The sequence below is a fragment of the Heterodontus francisci genome, chromosome 23, assembly GCF_036365525.1.
Source record: "Heterodontus francisci isolate sHetFra1 chromosome 23, sHetFra1.hap1, whole genome shotgun sequence".
Classification (NCBI taxonomy): Eukaryota; Metazoa; Chordata; class Chondrichthyes; order Heterodontiformes; family Heterodontidae; genus Heterodontus; species Heterodontus francisci.
In genome coordinates, this window is record NC_090393.1 from 18,560,544 (window position 1) to 18,575,912 (window position 15,369).

Genomic DNA, 15,369 nt, shown 5'->3' on the forward strand with positions numbered 1-15,369 from the left:
CCGCCCCCCTCCTCCCTCTCTGCCCCCGCCCCCCTCCTCCCTCTCTGCCCCCGCCCCCCTCCTCCCTCTCTGCCCCCGCCCCCCTCCTCCCTCTCTGCCCCCGCCCCCCTCCTCCCTCTCTGCCCCCGCCCCCCTCCTCCCTCTCTCCTCTCTTTCCCACCCCACCCCACCGTTCTCCCTCTCTCCTCTCTTTCCCACCCCACCCCACCCCCCCACCACCCCGGTTCTCCCTCTCTCTTTTCCCCCCACCACCCACCCCCATTCTCCCCTCTCTCCTCATTCTTTCTCCTCATTCTCTATCCCAACTTCCTATTCCCTACCTCCTTTCTTTTCTGTACTCTCCCTCTCTCTATAATTTAGATTGGACAATCTGATTTTCCACCCTGACAAGCCTGAGGTACTGGCCGTTTTGGACTGGGAACTGTCCACATTGGGCGATCCCCTCTCTGATGTGGCATATAATTGTTTGGTGCACCATCTCCCAACAGATTTCCCCCTATTGAAAGGTAATGTGTTTATTTATATTGGGACCTTGATGTTTCTTTGAAAGACACAACTTGCATCTATATTGTACCCTTCCCACAGTGTAATTACTTGTGTTATAAGAAAACAAAGCGAGCAATTTGCGTACAGCATGGTTCCACAAATAATAATGAGACAAATGACCAGTTAATTCATACTGCGGATGCTGGAAATCTGAAAGAAAAATAGAAAATGCTGGAAATACTCAGCCGGTCTGACAGCATCTGTGGAGAGAGAAACACAGTTAATGGCCAGAATACTACATCAGGGAACTCCTCTTTGCTGATGATGCTGCATTAACATCTCACACTGAAGAGTGTCTGCAGAGTCTCATCGACATGTTTGTGGCTTCCTGCAACGAATTTGGCCTAACCATCAGCCTCAAGAAAACGAACATCATGGGACAGGACATCAGAAATGCTCCATCTATCAATATTGGCGACCACGCTCTGGAAGTGGTTCAAGAGTTCACCTACCTCGGCTCAACTATCACCAGTAACCTGTCTCTAGATGCAGAAATCAACAAGCGCATGGGAAAGGCTTCCACTGCTATGTCCAGACTGGCCAAGAGAGTGTGGGAAAATGGCGCACTGACACGGAACACAAAGGTCCAAGTGTATCAGGCCTGTGTCCTCAGTACCTTGCTCTATGGCAGCGAGGCCTGGACAACGTATGTCAGCCAAGAGCGACGTCTCAATTCATTCCATCTTCGCTGCCTCCGGAGAATACTTGGCATCAGGTGGCAGGACCGTATCTCCAACACAGAAGTCCTCGAGGCGGCCAACATCCCCAGCTTATACACACTACTGAGTCAGCGGCGCTTGAGATGGCTTGGCCATGTGAGCCGCATGGAAGATGGCAGGATCCCCAAGGACACATTGTACAGCGGGCTCGCCACTGGTATCAGACCCACCGGCCGTCCATGTCTCTGCTTTAAAGATGTCTGCAAACGCGACATGAAGTCCTGTGACATTGATCACAAGTCGTGGGAGTCAGTTGCTAGCAATCGCCAGAGCTGGCGGGCAGCCATAAAGGCGGGGCTAAAGTGTGGTGAGTCGAAGAGACTTAGCAGTTGGCAGGAAAAAAGACAGAAGCGCAAGGGGAGAGCCAACTGTGTAACAGCCCCGACAAACACATTTTTCTGCAGCACTTGTGGAAGAGCCTGTCACTCTAGAATTGGCCTTTATAGCCACTCCAGGTGCTGCTCCACACTCCACTGACCACCTCCAGGTGCTTACCCATTGTCTCTCGAGACAAGGAGGCCAAAGAAGAAGAATTACATTAGGCAGGAGGCCTGGCTCAACGGCCAAAAAGTCAGGGGCAAGTCTGCCTCCGTCAGGCCTGGAAGCCACACTATGATTTTACGTGGCCCAGGCCCTTAATTGGCCTTGGGCAGGACTTTCACCCCTCTGAGGCAGGAAGCCCCACCTCCAAGAGCTGCTGGCCAATCAGCAGGCCGGCAGTTCTTCCGTCCCAGCAGCGCCACTAGGAGCAGTAGCAACTGCTGGGACTGCCCCTAACCATAAGAGCAGGAGGGACACTGGCCCTGGAATAAAGGTAAGTATGTGGGGCCTCGCCGGGGACAATGGGCTGGGGCCAGGGGGTTTGGTTGTGGGTGGGGGGGGAAGTGCAGTGAGGGTGGCTTGTGCTGTGAGGGGGCCCTCCGTGGGGCACAGGGTGTCCGATCAAGAGAGCCCCCCCCCCCCCCCCCCCCCACTCCGAGCCTGTAAGGAAGCCGCCAGGTTTTATTGAGCGGCCTCCTGGGGGTCCTGAGCCGCCCACCTGCTGCTGGTAAAATACCAGCGGCGGCAGGAGGAGGTTCATAAGTGGCAGTTAATGGGCCACTTAAGGGCCTCAATTAGCCTGGGGCAGGCGGGCTGTTTCTCGCCGCTGCCACTCTTAGAATTGCAGCAGGGGCAGGAAGGCGACGGGAACCGCACCACCCTTCTCCCACTCCATTTTACGCCCAGCCTCCAGCCTGCTACAATTGGCAGTGAGGGAGGAGGGGGTGGGGGTGGAAAATTCCAGCCAATGTTTCAGGTCTGTGAACTGGCATCAGAACTCAGAAATGTTAACAATGTAAGAGGTTTTGAGCAAGTGAAAGGTGGGGAGAGGGTGGGAAAAAGAACAAAAAGAAAGGTCTGTGATAGGCAAGGGCAGGAGAGATTAAAGGTCAAAAGGTTTCATGGTGTAAGGCCAAAGGGAATGGGTAACGGGACAAGTAAAGAAACAAAAGATGTGTCTAGACGAATAAAAACTGAAAATGCTGGAAGTACTCAGCATTTCTGGCAGCATCTGTGGAGAGAGAAATAAGAGTTAACGGGCTAAATTTTATTAGCACGCTGCGATCCACAGTGGCATGCTTTGAACTCAGCGGCCTTCCAACATGGAAGTGCTGCTGCCGAGTCCCTGAGATATTACGCACGGGGGTTCATTTAAGTAGAGGGGGCGGTAGACGCGGGCACGATAGCGTCTTTTAAGATGTATCTAGACAGATACATGAATGGGCAGGAAGTAAAGAGATACAGACCCTTAGAAAATAGGCGACAGGTTTAGATAGAGGATTTGGATCGGCGTAGGCTTGGAGGGCCGAAGGGCCTGTTCCTGTGCTGTAATTTTCTTTGTTCTTTGTTCTTTGACCCACAGCGTCGAGTGGCTGGTAAAATACAGTCCAACGTGTCAGGCCTATTTCAGATCTCCAGCGTCCGCAGTATTTTGCATTTGTATACATGTCTAGAGGAGGTGTGAATGGCAGGATCCTGAATAGCTGCTGTCTGAAAGCAAATAAAGGAAATGAGAGAGAAACAAGTACGGCACTGAAATGCCAGTCTCGGTTGTATACTTAAATCTCTGAAGCAAAGCTTGAACCATGACCTTCTTGCTCTGAGGCAGCAGTGCTTAAAGGCTGGCTCGGGGCTGCAAATGAAACCCAACCCAAGCCCGACAGAACCACGTCTGACCCGGCCCGGCCCGACTCCTTCCATTGTTCCTGCACCTGACCCGACCTATCTTCCGTTTTTCACTTTGTTGCCTTTCTGCACAAGCTTAAAAAAACTATAACAATACCACCTTTCTAGTCCAAAAATCACATTAACAGTGGTGCCACTTACCTGAGATTGTAATATAGTGGGTCCGACCCAGCCCGAATGCCGGACCCGGAAGTGCGACCCAACCCAAGCCCGATACATGTCGGGTCCCATCGGGTTCGTGTCAGGTAGCCGGCCTTTAGTAGTGCTACCTTGAGCCAAGCTGACACAATGTGGTTTTCATATATATGTTTTATTCTCCTTTTTTGTTTCCGTTTCCTGATTTTAAAAATGTAAGTCCTTCTTTATTTCCCCTGAGGGTTTAATGGTTACGTGTCATTGCCCAGTGTGATTCAGAGTCACAAACACCAGGAAGATCTCAAATTTGATCCCGAATCTGTGCTGAGTTTCCTTATCGCAGCTTGGAGAAGGGTAGGGTTGCTCCAATTACCTCCGTGCCCCAGGTTAGTGAGGGTAAAGTCATCCAGGGTGCTCACTTTAGATTTTCTACTGAAAAGTGTGTTGATGTGGATTAGTTTCAGCTGTCTTTGTTCAAGCAGCCCACTGGCACTCGCACATAATGATTACTGTGATATAAACACCACCGCAGAATGCCTCATCACCAGAACTGCTGGTCCAACTGCTCTACACAAACATCAGTAGCGCAGTCTCAATCAACGGGTGGGAATCGGAAAGTTTCCCGATCAAATCTGGAGTCAGACAGGGCTGTCCTCTCTCCCCTGTCTTGTTTGTTTGCTGTATTGAACCCTTTGCTGAGTCTATTAGGAAGGATGCGAGCATAAGAGGGGTGACAATCCCAGGCAGCGGAGGCACTCAGGTTAAAAACTCCCTGTACATGGATGACGTCGCCGTCTTCTGCTCGGATCCGCTGTCCGTGCGCAGACTGATGAGCATCTGCGACCAGTTCGAACTGGCCTCGGGAGCCAAAGTTAACCACGGCAAGAGCGAGGCCATGTTCTTTGGGAACTGGGCTGACCGATCCTTTGTCCCCTTCACCGTCAGGTCAGATTACCTAAAGGTGCTGGGGATATGGTTCTGAAAGGCCGGGGCGTGCACCAAAACCTGGGAGGAGCGAGTAGCCAAGGTACAACAAAGGTTGAGCATGTGGGGGCAGCGATCTCTCTCCATTGTGGGTAAGAACCTGGTCATCAGGTGCGAGGCGCTCACGTTGTTGCTCTACGTGGCGCAGGTCTGGCCCATACCCCACCCTACGCTGTGGCGGTCACCCGAGCCATTTTCCACTTCATCTGGGGATCTAAAATGGACCGGGTCCGGAGGGACACGATGTTCAAATCTCTGGATAAGGGTGGAAAAATGTACCCAACGTGGCCCTCATCCTGATGACCACCTTCGTGTGCAGCTGCATCAAGCTGTGTGTAGACCTCCAGTACGCAAACTCCAAGTGTCACTACGTGCTGAGGTTCTATCTGTCCCCGGTGTTGCGAAGGATGGGCCTGGTCACATTGCCGCGGAACGCTCCATGCAGTTGGGCCGTGCCGTACCACCTATCCTTCGTGGAGCAGTTTCTGCGGGAAAACACCTTTGACCACCGGTCCATCAGGCAGTGGTCTGCACGGAATGTCCTCAAGGCCCTACAGGAAAAGGAGACGGTGGATCCTGTCGGATGGTTCCCCGAGCAGACCGTCAAAGTCATTTGGCGGAATGCCTCATCACCAGAACTTTCAAACAAGCACCAAGACGTAGCTTGGCCAGTGGCGAGAAGGGCCCTCTCCGTCAGATCCTTCATGCACACCCGAAGTCTTGCCCCCTCAGCACAATGCCCCCGCGGTGGCTGTGGTGGGGAAGAGACGGTTGCCCACCTCCTCCTGGAATGTGTCTTCACAAAGCAGGTGTGGAAAGAGGTGCAGTGGTTTTTGTCGAGGTTCATCCCAAGTAGCTCTGTAACACAGGAGTCTGTGCTCTATGGGCTGTTCCCAGGGACGCACACCGAGACAAACATCAACTGCTGCTGGAGGACTGTCAATTCGGTGAAAGATGCCCTGTGGTCTGCCCGAAACTTGCTGGTCTTCCAATGCAAAGAGTTGTCCACCACCGAATGTTGCAGACTGGCACATTCCAAGGTCCAGGACTACGTGCTGAGGGACGCACTAAAGCTTGGGGCAGCCGCAGCAAAGGCTCAATGGGGAAAGACCACAGTGTAAGGTCCTCCCACCAAGCGGAACTGAGGGGCTGGATCCATGGGAAACCCCTCGAACTGTATCGGGAAAATTTGCATTTGCTGTAAAATGAAAAAATTGTAATTGGCATGACAAATGTGAAATGGAAGGGTTGTGGAGCAACTCATGATAGTATAGAAGGAAACTGATCTCCCTTGCAATGTTTGTATTTTTTGGTGCTGTTTGAAACTGTTTGGCAATGTAATTTTTACAGATTTTTATGAATAAAGTATATTTTGGAAATAAAAAAAATAAATAAATACCACCTACCAGTGCTCGTGCAACTCTGCCCAGCAACTGTTGGTCCATTGAATAGAGGAGGAGGGGGAACAAAGTGGAAGAAAACATTTTTTAATCATCAAACTGAGGGCTGTCCATGCTGGTGGGTGGAGCATTACTGCTTTTTAAAACCAAGCTACTCCCATGAAAGTACAGTGTAGAGGTAATGTTCAAACATGGGCTTTCAATTCAAACTTTACATGCTCTGCTCTTAACGTGATATGGCAGCATAATGTCCAGTGAAATAACATTTTTAAAAACCAGTGCAAAAAGAAACATCCATATCAGTGATGGAAAATGTTTGATCCTTGGCACTTGGTCAGTAGGAACTAGTGGTGAACAGCAAATGCACTATACAGAGTGTTGCTGGCACTGAGATAACAATGCAGACTGGGAGCCCTACTGGCTGTTTCATTGATGCATGTAATCTTAGTGAAAAATATTTGCCACGTGCACAAATTCTTCAAATTAGCACTGAGGTGGGATCTGTTAGATGCTGGCAATGGGCAGAGCAATTATGGGAGTTCTTTGCCACATGTTGAGTTTTGAGGCTTAGTATTTACAGCTAGTGCCTTATTCAGCCACTTGCACAGCAGCTATCTGATGATTTTATAATCCATTACAATGTCAATTCACAGCTCAGCAGGTTAATCCACCTGAAAATCTGCAATTTTTTATTCGGATAGTTTGATACTTAATTAGTTTTAGTCCATTTTTAAACATTATTTTCTGTAATTACTAAATTATAAATATCAAACCTGTTCAGATTCTCATTAGATATATGTTATTCAACTGGCTGACTAAAGTGACTAGTGAACCAGTTGCTTGAGTTTGTGGCTGAATCACCAATTAATATACATATGTCTAAGGCTCACCTGACACATACTTACTTTTGTTTAATTTTTTTTCCTTAAGCTTGCATTTAAAAGAATCTGTCTTCTCTTTGCATAACTATCGATCAGTGGATGTATTTGTGGTTGTTTCCTCCTAATTTAGTGTATACCCACATAATTTCTCTTTTCTTTCTGCCACAGGGATGAGTAATTGTGATTTGATGGGGTTAGGAATCCTGTCTGATTTGGAATACCTTACCCTTTACTGTGACAACACGGGGTTTGATCCTGTTGAAAATTGGAATTGCTATTTGGCTTTCTCCTTTTTCCGAGTCGCAGCCATACTCCAGGGAGTCTATAAGCGGTCACTTCAAGGTGAGAGTCTGGACCATGTGTTGGAGTGTTTTCTGTTGGTGGCTGGATCGCACAAATGTTTTAGTGACCAAATGCAAAAGGACTGGACAATTGGATCTTGACCTGTGTGGTTTTGGAGGAGTAATACAAGCTCCTGAGTGACTGAGACCAATGGCTCAAAGGTAAATGCACCACATGTATTATAATACTAAGCTGAACAGACCGGTACTGAGCCACACAAGCCACAAATGTTCCGGGTTAGCTGCTCTCAGCTAGGAACTGGCTTCAGTGGCTAGCAGTGGGAAAGACAGCAAGGATTCCCACTCCTGATCACTATCTAATGACACCTGCTAGAGAGTGTATGTACATATGAAAAAGACCAGCTGGTCCATTGAGTCTGTCCCATTCAGCCATGTTGCAACTAGGTGACACAGATGGGCCAGAAATAAAGGTACTGAATTGGGGGAAGGTCGATTTCAATTTGATAAAACAGGATCTGGCCCAAATGGACTGAAAGCAGCTACTTGTAGGAAAGTCTACATCAGGCCAGTGGGAGGCATTCAAAGAGGAAATAGTGAGAGTTCAGAGCCAACATGTACCCGTTAAGGTGGGGGGTAGGACCAACAAGTCCAGGGAACCCTGGATGTCAAGGGATATAGAGTATTGGATCAGAAAAAAAAAAGGAGGCTTATGGCAGATTCGGAGCACTGAAAACAGTGGAGGCACTACAGGAGGACAGAAAGTGTAGGGGGGGGACTTAAAAACGTAATTAGGAGAGCGAAGAGGGGACGTGAAAAAAGATTGGCGGTCAATATAAAGGAAAATCCTAAGACGTTTTATAAGTATATTAAGAGGGAAAGAGTAGGGCCCATTCGGGACCAAAGTGGCAATCTGTGTGTGGAGCTGGAGGACGTAGGTGAGGCTTTAAATGATTACTTTGCATCTGTTTTCACTGTGGAGAACGACGATGTAAGTGTAGAGATCAGGGAGGGGGGTGGCGATATACTTGAACATATTAACATTGAAAGGGAGGATGTATTAGATGCTTTAGCGGGCTTAAAAGTGGATAAATCCCCAGGCCCAGATGAGATGTATCCCAGGCTGTTGTGTGAGGCAAGGGAGGTGATAGCAGGGGCTCTGACACAAGTTTTCAGATCCTCTCTGGCCGCAGGAGAGGTGCCAGAGGACTGGAGGACAGCGAATGTGGTACCATTATTCAAGAAGGGTAGCAGGGATAGACCAGGCAATTACAGGCCGCTGAGTCTAACATCAGTGGTCGGGAAATTATTGGAAAAGGTTCTGAGGGACAGGATTAATCTCCACTTGGAGAGGCAGGGAATAATCAGGGATAGTCAGCACGGCTTTGTCTAACTAACTTGATTGAATTTTTCGAGGAGGTAACTAGATGTGTAGATGAGGGTAAAGCAGTTGATGGACTACATGGACTTCAGTAAGGCTTTTGATAAGGTCCCGCATGGGAGATTGGTTAAGAAGGTAAGAGCCCATGGGATCCAGGGCAATTTGGCAAATTGGATCCAAAATTGGCTTGGTGGCAGGAAGCAGAGGGTAATGGTCGAGGGTTGTTTTTGCGAGTGGAAGCCTGTGACCAGTGGTGTACCACAGGGATCGGTGCTGGGACCCTTGCTGTTTGTAGTGTACATTAATGATTTAGACATGAATATAGGAGGTATGATCAGTAAGTTTGCAAATGACACGAAAATTGGTGGTGTCATAAGTAGTGAGAAGGAAAGCCTTAGATTACAGGACGATATAGATGGGCTGGTAAGATGGGTAGAGCAGTGGCAAATGGAATTTAATCCTGAGAAGTGTGAGGTGATGCATTTTGGGAGGATTAACAAGGCAAGGGAATATACAATGGATGGTAGGACCCTAGGAAGTACAGAGTGTTAGAGGGACCTTGGTGTACTTGTCCATAGATTACTGAAGGCAGCAGCACAGGTAGATAAGGTGGTTAGGAAGGCATATGGGATACATGCCTTTATTAGCCGAGGCATAGGATATAAGAGCAGGGAGGTTATGATGGAGCTGTATAAAACGCTAGTTAGGCCACAGCTGGAGTACTGCGTACAGTTCTGGTCACCGCACTATAGGAAGGATGTGATTGCACTGGAGAGGGTGCAGAGGAGATTCACCAGGATGTTGCCTGGATTGGAGCATTTCAGCTATGAAGAGAGACTGAAAAGGCTAGTGTTGTTTTCCTTAGAACAGAGAAGGATGAGGGGGGACATGACTGAGGTATGCAAAATTATGAAGGGCATTGATAGGTTAGATAGGAAGAGACTTTTTCCCTTAGTGGAGGGGTCACTAACCAGAGCGGCATAGATTTAAGGTAAGGGGCAGGAGGTTCAGAGTGGATTTGAGGGAAAAAGCTTTCAGCCAGAGGGTGGTTGGAATCTGGAAAGCACTGCCTGAAGGGGTGGTAGAGGTAGGAACCCTCACAACATTTAAGAAGTATTTAGATGAGCACTTGAAACGCCATAGCATACAAGGCAACAGGCCAAGTGCTGGAAAATGGGACGAGAATAATTAGGTGCTTGATGGCCGGCACAGACACGATGGGCCGAAGGGCCTGTTTCTGTGCTGTATGACTCTGTGACTCTAACACTGAATAGTCCCCACAATCAGCAGCTATTTATTCTCCTGAGGGAGACTAAAAAAACAGATTTAAAAGAACGCCCTAGGCCAATTTAGGATAAGAAGGGAATTTTGGGATATTGCTCTCCAACACCCTAAAGATGATCAAAATGAGCTCCAGGAGATATGAGTGGCCATGAGGCACATTATGCAATGTCCCACGTACCTTTGGCATGATGTGATGTCATGCTTTTCCAGGATCTTTCTAAGTAAAAATCTGTTGTGATACCTAAGGGTTTTTAAAGTAGGTATTAATCTCGTGCAGGGTTGTCCAACCTTTTTTGCGTGGAGGGCCACATTACAATTTTTGTCCTACATAGGGGGCCGGTGAGACAATAAAGGCATTAAAATTCATCTTACTATTAATCAAAACAACAACAAAGGTGCATTTTTGTGAAGAACCTTGAAATGAGAAGACTAATTTATTGACTTACTTTCCGGTCACTGTGTTGGACACTGATTAAGTAAGATGCCAGGCATTTTTATGCTTGCATAAGTAGTCAGTACTTGCCCGCACACTTGGTGTAGTGATGCGGAGTATTCTGAATAGATGTCTTCCTGTGAGGAGTGATCTTGATCCCTTCCCCCTTTCTCCCTCTCTATCCCTTCCCCCTTTCTCTCTCTCGATCCCTTCCCCCTTTTTCTCTCTCTATCCCTTCCCCCTTTCTTTCTCTCTATGCCTTCCCCCCTTTCTCTCTCTCTCTCTATCCCTTAACCCTTTCTCTCTCTCTCCCTGTATTCCTTAACCCTTTCTCTCTCTCTCTCTCTCTATCCCTTCCCCCTTTATCTCCTCTCTATCCCTGCCCCCTTTCTCTCTCTCTCTCCCTTCCCCCTTTCTCCCTCTATCCCTTCCCCCTTTCTCCCTCTATCCCTTCCCCCTTTCTCTCTCTCCCTCTATCCCTTCCCCCTTTCTCTCTCTCCCTCTATCCCTTCCCCCTTTATCTCTCTCTCTCTATCCCTGCCCCCTTTATCTCTCTCTCTCTCTATCCCTGCCCCCTTTCTCTCTCTCTCTCCATCCCTTCCCCCTTTCTCCCTCTCTATCCCTTCCCCTTTCACCCTCTCTATCCCTTCCCCCTTTCACCCTCTCTATCCCTTCCCCCTTTCACCCTCTCTATCCCTTCCCCCTTTCTCTCTCTCTGTCCCTTCCCCCTTTCTTTCTCTCTATGCCTTCCCCCTTTCTCTCTCTCTCTCTATCCCTTCCCCCTTTCTCTCTCTCTCTCTATCCCTTCCCCCTTTCTCTCTCCCTATCCCTTCCCCCTTTCTCTCTCCCTATCCCTTCCCCCTTTCTCTCTCTCTATCCCTTCCCCCTTTCTCTCTCTCTATCCCTTCCCCCTTTCTCTCTCTCTATCCCTTCCCCCTTTCTTTCACTCTATGCCTTCCCCCTTTCTCTCTCTCTCTCTCTCTCTCTCTATGCCTTAACCCTTTCTCTCTCTCCCTGTATCCCTTCCCCCTTTATCTCTCTCTCTCTCTATCCCTTCCCCCTTTATCTCTCTCTCTCTATCCCTTCCCCCTTTATCTCCTCTCTCTATCCCTGCCCCCTTTCTCTCTCTCTCTATCCCTGCCCCCTTTCTCTCTCTCTCTATCCCTTCCCCCTTTCTCTCTCTTTTCCCTTCCCCCTTTCTCTCTCTTTTCCCTTCCCCCTTTCTCTCTCTTTTCCCTTCCCCCTTTCTCTCTCTTTTCCCTTCCCCCTTTCTCTCTCTCTATCCCTTCCCCCTTTCTCTCTCTCTCTCTATCCCTTCCCCCTTTCTCTCTCTCTCTCTATCCCTTCCCCCTTTCTCTCTCTCTCTCTGTCCCTTCCCCCTTTCTCTCTCTCTCTCTGTCCCTTCCCCCTTTCTTTCTCTCTCTCTATCCCTTCCCCCTTTTTCTCTCTCTCTATCCCTTCCCCCTTTTTCTCTCTCTCTCTATCCCTTCCCCCTTTTTCTCTCTCTCTCTATCCCTTCCCCCTTTCTCTCTCTCTCTCTCTATCCCTTCCCCCTTTCTCTCTCTCTCTCTATCCCTTCCCCCTTTCTCTCTCTCTCTCTATCCCTTCCCCCTTTCTCTCTCTCTCTCTATCCCTTCCCCCTTTCTCTCTCTCTCTCTATCCCTTCCCCCTTTCTCTCTCTCTCTCTATCCCTTCCCCCTTTCTCTCTCTCTCTCTCTCTCTATCCCTTCCCCCTTTCTCTCTCTCTCTCTATCCCTTCCCCCTTTCTCTCTCTCTCTCTCTCTCTATCCCTTCCCCCTTTCTCTCTCTCTCTCTCTCTCTATCCCTTCCCCCTTTCTCTCTCTCTCTCTCTCTCTATCCCTTCCCCCTTTCTCTCTCTCTCTCTCTCTCTATCCCTTCCCCCTTTCTCTCTCTCTCTCTCTCTCTATCCCTTCCCCCTTTCTCTCTCTCTCTCTCTCTCTATCCCTTCCCCCTTTCTCTCTCTCTCTCTCTCTCTATCCCTTCCCCCTTTCTCTCTCTCTCTCTCTCTATCCCTTCCCCCTTTCTCTCTCTCTCTCTCTCTATCCCTTCCCCCTTTCTCTCTCTCTCTCTCTCTATCCCTTCCCCCTTTCTCTCTCTCTCTCTCTCTATCCCTTCCCCCTTTCTCTCTCTCTCTCTCTCTATCCCTTCCCCCTTTCTCTCTCTCTCTCTCTCTATCCCTTCCCCCTTTCTCTCTCTCTCTCTCTCTATCCCTTCCCCCTTTCTCTCTCTCTCTCTCTCTATCCCTTCCCCCTTTCTCTCTCTCTCTCTCTCTATCCCTTCCCCCTTTCTCTCTCTCTCTCTCTCTATCCCTTCCCCCTTTCTCTCTCTCTCTCTCTCTATCCCTTCCCCCTTTCTCTCTCTCTCTCTCTCTATCCCTTCCCCCTTTCTCTCTCTCTCTCTCTCTATCCCTTCCCCCTTTCTCTCTCTCTCTCTCTCTATCCCTTCCCCCTTTCTCTCTCTCTCTCTCTCTATCCCTTCCCCCTTTCTCTCTCTCTCTCTCTCTCTATCCCTTCCCCCTTTCTCTCTCTCTCTCTCTCTATCCCTTCCCCCTTTCTCTCTCTCTCTCTCTCTATCCCTTCCCCCTTTCTCTCTCTCTCTCTCTCTATCCCTTCCCCCTTTCTCTCTCTCTGACAGTTGCAGAGAGCAGAAACACTCAGCTGATGGTTGATCAATTTAAAAAAAAATCTCAAGTCAGTTTCACAGCTGACAGATCCTGACATCGGGAACAGCAGTTTCTGAACTTCGGACAGATTCGGGGTTTTCCAGCGGGCTTTTAAAAAACCCCGAATCTGTCCAAAGTTCTGTTGCTGATGTTCCCTATGTCAGGATCTGTCAGCTGTGAAACTGACTTGTGATCTGTTTTAACAGCCGGTCTGACAATGGGAAATTTCCCATCTCCAGTCACAGACCCCTGGCAAGGATGAGGAACAGCCCAGGTACAGTTTACATCCGCAGGCCGGATGGAAACCTTTGGCGGGCCGGATCCTGGCCCGCAAGCCATACATTGGACACCCTGATTTAGTGGGCCCTCCTCTAAATCTATATCTCCAAAGTGGGCTAACCAGAATTGGACTGATTTCTAGATGGAACCTGATCAAGGTCTAGTACAAGGAATGTAGGGTATACTTTGTTTTATATTGGATTGTCCTTGCTGTACATCCTGAAACTCCTGTTTGCTTTCACTATAGCCACTCGATACTGATTGTGGGTCTTTAGAGACTGTAACACCCATGTGTTTGACCCTGAACAGACTTCACGTCAGAGCTCGGTATGATGTACGCATGCTCAGTCCTATCCATGTGTATTACACTCCTTACATCTACATTAAATGTCATCCGCTAGATTCCAGACCCTTTTTATTCGTTCATGGGATGTGAGCGTCACTGGCAAGGCCAGCATTTATTGCCCATCCTTAATTGCTCTTGAGAAGGTGGTGGTGAGCCTCCTTCTTAAACCACTGCAGTCTATGTGGTGCAGCTACACCCAGAGTGACTTATTCGACTTCTCTGCGGTTTGATATAACTGAGTGGCTTGCTGGACCATTTCAGCGAGCAGTTAAGAGACAACCACATTGTTGTGGGTCTGAGTCACATGTAGGCCAGACCAGGTAAGGATGGCAGATTTCCTTCCCTAAAGGTCATTAGTGAACCAGATGGGTTTTTATGACAGTCTGGTAGCTGGATGATCATCATTACTGAGATTAGCTTTTTATCTGTCATAGGGAAAAGGTTAAAATCTATTATTAAAGAGATTATAGAAAGGTACTTAGAAAATCTTAATGCAATCAGGCAGAGTCAACAGAGTATTGTGAAAGGGAAATCCATGTTTGACTAATTAATTAGAGATCTTTGAGGAAGTAACAAGCAAAGTGGATAAAGGGGAACCTGTAGATGTGGTGTACTTGGATTTCCAAAAGGCATTTGATAAGGTGCCAAATCAAAGCTTACTACACAAAATAAGAGCTCATGGTGTAGGGGGTAACATATTAGCATGGATGAAGGGCTAGTTAACTAACAGGGAGCAGAGAGTAGGGATAAATGGGTCATTTTCAGGTTGGCAAGCTGTAATGAGTGGAATGCACAGTGCTGGGGCCTCAATAAATATATATATATATATAGGACTGAATGTATGGTTGCTAAATTTGCTGATGACACGTAGGTAGGAGAGTAAGTTGTGAGGAGGACATAAGGAGTCTGCAAAGGGATATAGATAAGTTAAGTGAGTGGCAAAGATTTGGCAGATGGAGTATAATGTGGGAAAATGTGAACTTGTCCACTTTGGTAGGAAGAATAGAAAAGCAGTACATTATTTAAATAGAGAGAGATATATGGGTGGCGCAGTGGTTAGCACTGCAGCCTCACAGCTCCAGCGACCCGGGTTCAATTCTGGGTACTGCCTCTGTGGAGTTTGCAAGTTCTCCCTGTGTCTGCGTGGGTTTCCTCCGGGTGCTCCGGTTTCCTCCCACATGCCAAAGACTTGCAGGTTGATAGGTTAATTGGCCATTATAAGTTGCCCCTAGTATAGGTAGGTGGTAGGGATGTGGTAGGAATATGGAATTAGTGTAGGATTAGTATAAATGGGTGGTTGATGGTCGGCACAGACTCGGTGGGCCGAAGGGCCTGTTTCAGTGCTGTATCTCTAAACTAAACTAAGATAACTCAGTGTACAGAGGGATCTGGGTGTCCTGCTACATGAATCTCAAAAGATTAGTATGCAGGCACAGCAAGTGATTAGGAAGGCAAATGGAATGTTGTCGTTTATTGCAAGGGGAATGGAATATAAAAGTAAGGAAGTTTTGCTACATTTGTACAGGACACTGGTGAGACCTCATCTGGAGTGCTGTGTACAGTTTTGGTCTCCTTACCTAAGGGATATAATTGCATTAGAAGCAGTTCAGAGAAGATTCACTGGACTGATTCCCGGGAAGAAGGGGTTATCTTATGAGGAAAGGTTGGGCCAATGTATCCATTGGAGTTTAGAAGAATGAGAGGTGATCTTATTGAAACATATAAGATCTTAAGGGGACCTGACCGGGTGGATGCTGAGAGAATGTTTCCTCT

General features: G+C 48.1%; 1 protein-coding gene across 5 annotated transcripts in view; it reads left to right on the forward strand.

Annotated features, from left to right (window-relative positions):
- LOC137382619 (acyl-CoA dehydrogenase family member 10-like) overlaps positions 1-15,369 on the forward strand; it is a 97,801-nt gene that overhangs the window by 43,178 nt on the left and 39,254 nt on the right. For all 5 annotated transcript variants that reach the window (XM_068054796.1, XM_068054797.1, XM_068054795.1 and 2 more), the window contains 2 exons: positions 361-506; positions 7,060-7,233. In XM_068054796.1, coding sequence (XP_067910897.1) covers positions 361-506; positions 7,060-7,233 — 320 coding nt within the window. The remainder of the gene's footprint in view (positions 1-360; positions 507-7,059; positions 7,234-15,369) is intronic.